This window comes from Contarinia nasturtii, unplaced genomic scaffold (assembly GCF_009176525.2).
Source record: "Contarinia nasturtii isolate CC-2019 unplaced genomic scaffold, AAFC_CNas_1.1 Cnas_scaffold_4992, whole genome shotgun sequence".
Classification (NCBI taxonomy): Eukaryota; Metazoa; Arthropoda; class Insecta; order Diptera; family Cecidomyiidae; genus Contarinia; species Contarinia nasturtii.
The window spans coordinates 1-6,232 of NW_022202271.1; the positions used below are offsets into that span (position 1 = coordinate 1).

At 36.8% G+C, this 6,232-nt stretch overlaps 2 protein-coding genes across 2 annotated transcripts; both read left to right on the forward strand.

Annotated features, from left to right (window-relative positions):
* Positions 1 to 4,078: 4,078 nt before the first annotated feature.
* On the forward strand, positions 4,079 to 4,732 carry LOC116351242. The gene is made up of 2 exons (XM_031783323.1): positions 4,079 to 4,207; positions 4,295 to 4,732. Exons 1-2 carry the CDS (start codon positions 4,082 to 4,084, stop codon positions 4,712 to 4,714), a joined length of 546 nt encoding a protein of 181 aa, XP_031639183.1. The 5' UTR covers positions 4,079 to 4,081; the 3' UTR covers positions 4,715 to 4,732.
* A 119-nt stretch (positions 4,733 to 4,851) lies between these two features.
* LOC116351243 lies at positions 4,852 to 5,635 on the forward strand. The gene is made up of 2 exons (XM_031783324.1): positions 4,852 to 5,234; positions 5,314 to 5,635. Exons 1-2 carry the CDS (start codon positions 4,946 to 4,948, stop codon positions 5,433 to 5,435), a joined length of 411 nt encoding a protein of 136 aa, XP_031639184.1. The 5' UTR covers positions 4,852 to 4,945; the 3' UTR covers positions 5,436 to 5,635.
* Positions 5,636 to 6,232: the final 597 nt, after the last annotated feature.

The window sequence follows — 6,232 nt, forward strand, 5'->3', positions numbered from 1 at the left end:
CCTGCCCGATAGTGTTAGGATTTTGACCCGCCCGGTCAAGGGTTAAAGACTAAAATTTGTTTTATCTCCATTTAATATTTATAACGTCCCAAAATGGCATAGACTTCTCGTTTCTTTGTTTCCAAAGCAACATGCATTTCTGGTGTATATGGATCAAATGCCAAGATACGTTTTTTCCGCCTATAAATACCTAGGAAAAAATAAACAATTGGTTCGGAATATTAGTTTAAAACTCTGCAGAAAAACTCTTTAATACGTCATTTATTGCATTTATATTTCTTTATTTGTGGAATTAGTATTTTCAATTTTCGAAATGCAACTGACATCTTTCTGACAATTTTCTATTCGCGCGGTGTATATGTGTTAAACCAAATCCAGCGATATTCATTTATATGTATTAAAAATGTGCTCGCATCGTGTGACAGTATTGTTAGTATAAACAACTTCCATCACTTTGAAACTACAATCGCACCAACCGATTTTGTTTACAATAAAACTTTGTTTTGTTTTTAAGAAGATTTCTTGAGAATTAGATGTGAGTGTTTGTAGCGTGGTTTGGGCGATCAATTAATTTTATTGTCATTTCAATTTCAACGATTTTGTGTGTTCGGAACGCTGTTCGCTGTGGAATGGATATATTCACAGTTGGTTTTGTTGGCTCTCTTTGTTTTAATTTTGAAGAAAAATTTGCGCGATCTGTCAAATTCTACACTTTCCTCCTCGAGGAAATATTCAAAGCCAAAACGCTCACATTTATATTATATGCAATGCTCTGTGTCGGTAACAAACTTATTTTGACAGATCGCGCCTCGAGGAGGAAATCAAATAAAAAAAACTCAAAATACCATCCAACGAACATGTTAAACTATATTTTCGTTCGTTCGGAAGGTGTTTGTTTGTGCGAAATGTAGTTCGAACATTCGAATATTTGTACGAAATGTTCGAAATATTGATTTCGCACGAACGAACGCACAAAAATGCCGTTATTGGCATGTTCGCGCGTGTGTGATGCCAACTCTAGTTTGAAGAGACGGAAAAGATGTCCAGGATCGCGGGAATTTTTGATGAGCGTTAAGAAACTTGGCCATTCAGTGGTGAAAATGAAAAGATGAATGGGGAACATCACAAACATCGATTCACGGTTGTAAAGCGAAACCGATTGTTGGACTACCGGACTCAGTCGCTAGTCTACCAGATATAATTGTGGCAACGGTTGGCAAACGCGCTTTGCAAAAGGGACGGAAGGAAATTAAGCGTCGAGTACGCAATGGCAATTATCAAGATGTGGGCGACATAATTCGGAATGAGCATTCAATGGTTAAAGTTACCTACAAAAATTGGTCAATAAATGTTCAGGGTGATGTTGCTGCTTCACAGACAGTTGTTTGGCACCGCGATATTGTTGCTGCAAAATGCATTATGCTCAAAGGTATGAATCAATTGAAAATAGAGTCTATTCATTTTTTAATGTTTTTGCTTCAAATTACACAGAACTTTGTCGGATGTTTGGCGTACTAGTGCCTGATTCGTTGAGAAGATCACCAAACAATGTCAACTGTCAAGCAGCAGCATAGAATCCATAAATTATTAGATAAAATAAATATTATAACGATTAGTTAGCGTAGATAGGCTTGACACCATTTGTGTTACGAAAATTTTGTGGCCTTGTTGTGCGTTCATAAGAACAGTACAACGGTTGGAAGGTAGGTGAGTAAAGTTTTTAATAAAAAAATATTCCATATACAATTCAATTGATACTAATGATTGTCGTTCCTCTTTTCCATGTTTCCCGTATCAGCAAATAAAAAAATGGTATTTCTTAATTCAAAGAAGGCAAAATTTATGTTAGTAAATGGCATTCATATAACGAAGCGAATGGCATTCATATTTTAGCACTTCCCGAAACGAAAACATATCTGAAAATATAGTTGATTAGAATTTGAAGTACAATTCTCTTTGCTGTTTGCACGTATATCGACACTGTTCGCTTTGATAGAATATTGTTGCGATTCTTTAGAATTCGATAAATAAACAAAAGAAATAATTTATATTCAACGCATTTTCAGAATCGTGTTGTTCGCTGTGTCAGCTGTTTTTTTGGCCTGTAAAATCATTTTATGATTTGAACCAAGCAGTCCATACAACACATACACATTTATATCCATCGCGATAGGCTAATAATAATAATCATTCCGTTTCTTTTGCTCTTAAGTGTTTACATACAAACTGTGATTCCGTTTATTGGTTCCGTACCATACATTCTTATTCAAACGATTTATAAATAAAAAATGTGTGCAGTATAAGAATGCTTTCGACACAGAACCATCGGAATGTGGAGAAGTGTGTTGGTTCAAATGAAACGATCGTGTTGAAACTTGTCAGAATCAATGTTTTTTTTATTTGAATTTGCATCGTCATAATTTCATTGGATTCGATTGATAAAAGTGCTAAAACATATTTTTGGATTGTGTCAGTGTATGTTATATTTGTTTCTTGCTTTCAAAGAAGTTCATTTTTCGCTGTAGGCGGTTTTCTATTGGAATCATTGTCAACCGTTTGTTTTCAAACGAGATATTTGCGGTGAATTTTGTGTTTGATTTTGTTTAGTTTTGATAATAACAAATAATTCACAAGCTGAAACTGCAAATATTTCGATTCAACTTTGGACCGGTTTGCATTTATATGTTGCATTCAAAAGAGTTAATATCACTCAATTTGTCGATTTTGAATCACTTCACGCTTAACATTCAATCAGGTAACATCAAGTGTCAGTTTTGTCCCCATATATTCAGTGCTTTTTATTGATTCAATTCATTTACAAAAATTACACAGTTCAGAAAATATATTTGTCATTTTATTTGTGTTCTGAATTGCGCGTGTGTTTTTTTTTATTTCGTTTTAGTTCAACATGTCAACGACTGGTGAAACTACGGCTGCTACAGCGCCAAGAAAAAAGCGATACAAATTTCAAACGAATGCGCAAAAATAAAAGGATGCTGATGATGATGTAAACGATAATGGATTGTTCGCGATTAAAATGCGCCTCAACACCAAACCGTGGATCGAACAGAAAAGCATAATGTCAACGAAAATCACCGTTTTGGCATCATTACTTTTCTTGGATAAAGTGAAATCGGCACAAATGAATCGACAGTGGGAGTTTTTTAAAAACCGAACGTATCCGGCCAAAAAAGGAAAGAAGAAAGGACAGCTCGTTGAAAAGAATCGTGGCGAAGAAGTGATTGAGCAATGTTTCTATGCCGTCTTGCAAAAAAACAAAGAAGGTGAGAATATGGAGCCACATTTCCGTCAGTTTGTCGAAGAGCTCAGTCCAGAAAATAATTTCGCCTGACCCAAGAACGATTATTTTGGTAATCATTTTAAAACGCTGTGCCAAAATCACACGCGATGCTTGAAAACTGGTCAAACGACACACTGCAAGAAGAAGTTGAAAAATTATCTGCGAATGCGAGCGTGGCAATTCAACGCAGTGTCTACCGGTTGGAAATTCGACAAGAAGGACATTGACAATGCAGTCGATTTGATGATTCGAGGCTACAATGCGATCCGTGACACTCATCAAAATGCAGATTTCAAACGACACAAGCGAACATAACTTACTGGCATGGTTACTGCAATTGTGCGAGAAGTTGGTGGCCCAACCAATGATCACAACATCAAGGATTTTTCAAAAGGCGATTATTGGTTCAAAGCAACTGCAATGTGGCTCGTTATGCAGACAGAAATCGATGAGTGGCACAATTGGGCGCAAGATAACAATGTGAAGATACCAAATATCAAAAATCTCTCGGTTGTTCCATTGCCTGATTATCAACGAAAGGCAGTGTTCATGTGCAATGATGTCTTCTATCGAATGCTGGCCGAATCGAAACAACTTCCACAAGTTGATGGTAGACAAGCAACCGAAATTTACATTCGCCAGAACAAAGAATTCTATTGGAATCAAGTATTCGATTTTACGACCATCAATCGAAAACTGAAGAAAAACAAAGAATTCCATTATACCATCGTCAGCAACGGTGAATCTGTGTCGATTATGTATCGCATGTCAAAGCAACAGATGCAGAATGATGATATTCTTCGAAAGCAATTCATCGGCGGAAAATTTGCTTACGAACTGGGAATCGATCCAGGCATGAAAACATGGAATGCCACAGTTCGTCGAAATATCAAAACAAGGAAAGAAGTGAGTGTTTAAATTTTTGGCATTATTGAGAAATAGAAAGTGATACAGTTACGTGAATAATTTTTTTTCTTCACTTTTCCATTTCAGGTCAACATGAAAACATCCAGTAAGAAGTGCCATTGGCTGGCAAAGCAGAATACGCGCGATGTAAAGGCAAAACGATGGACGAAGCAGTTCACCCAAGAGGAGCAGGACGATCGAAATAATCGACAATTGTATCAGCGAATGCCATCACCACTGGGCATACTCTGGATTGATTACGTTCATCATCGTATCAAAATGCTCAAGAAAGGAATGGCCGTGTATACAACACCGAAATACACGCTGTTGCAGTTTGACAAGTACGTCGAATCGAATCGAACCGTTGATAAACTCACTGGGAATTTGGTTAATCATAAAGCCGCAATTATTCACATGGGAAATGCAGAAATATCACCAAACTCGTGCATTCGAATCAAAAAGCATGTGAGAGCTCCAGGTACGCTCAAACTACTCAAAGGCTTTTGAAAACGTCGCAATTGTCGTGTGCGCAAAACAGATGAGTGGGGTACATCGCAGCATTGTGCAAAGTGTGGGTGACGATTTAATCCAGCCACAAGGAGCCATCGATTCAAAGTGTGTGAAAATTGTGGAGTGGAGCCCGATTCAATTTTCGCCGAATATTTACCATCAAAAATCGTAGCACAGCGCAGCAAACGGCAATTGAGGTACAACAAAGATGTCGTTGAACTTTATTTGATGCGATTTTGGGCAGAAGGACTCATGACTGAGCAAGAATTCGATATTGCTGCTGAACGTTTACTGTCTAAGGTGGCCGTGTATCCAAAAAATTGGCAAGTAAACACAGTGAGTGGTAAATTGGAATATGCTCAAGTCAATGCTGATGCACCGTATGCAACTGTTCAACAGCCATATGCAGTCGATGATGAAAATGAATTGGAAATCGAAGACGAGCAACTACTAATGGCTGTACACAAGACATCTTGGGATCGTGATATCGTCGCCGCCAAATGCATTCTCATCAAAGGTATGTGTATTAGAAATTTGCATTTGCATATATTCTACATATTAAATGAAATGCACACTATTTGAATGATCTATTTTAGCGCTCGATGATAAATATGAGTTCAACCGAATCAGCAGCCGATTCAGTTCAACCGAATCAGCAGCCTTGAGCATCACCAATCACCATTCGTACTCGAAAATTAATCAAAAATTAATATTGTAATTTGTTACATTAACTGAGACTGACTGTTGTGTCTCAGCATTTCGAGGAAGTACTTCTAGGTGTTTTTTTCTGTAAGTATTCTTCACTATGAGATTGTATTCATATAATGGAGTGATTGATATTCATATTCAGAGGCAACAATCGTTTTTCGCTTCGGGAAGTGTTGATATAAATCGCTTTGTTGTATCGATGCTACTAACCAGCATAGAATTTTGTCTACTTTCAATTAAAAAATAGCATTTTTCTATTTACAGATATGGGAAACACCCTAATGTACACCTGAATGTTACGCTATGTTACGCTATGTTACGCTATAGCAACCGTAAAAATAACTGAAACTACATACAAATCCGGGTGCAAATTTGACCGTGAATTTGTGCCTGGTAACGGGTGAATTTGTATTACAAATTGTTCTTTGGGTACAATAGGGTTGAATGGAAAAAAAAATTAATCAATAATAATGGAAATAGTAGTTCTGTAAATACCTTCTTTTCTTGATATCGCACAATCGAACAAGTCCTTGAAAATTAAAGTAAAGAAGAGCATTATTACTGAAACCTACAAATTATTTGCAATCTATATATAAATACGGAGCACCAAAAAGTAGTTGTGATCCCTTTTTACCTACTATAGTCTCAACGCATGCATATGATATGTGTATATTCAGAAAGGGGAAGTGTCGTAGATGTGTTTAAAGGTAACTTTTATACGCATGCGTTGAGATTAAAGCAGGTAAAATCAAATTCATATCAAGATTCCCCTCATAAATGAAACACCGGTTTCGCCGTATTTCTCTT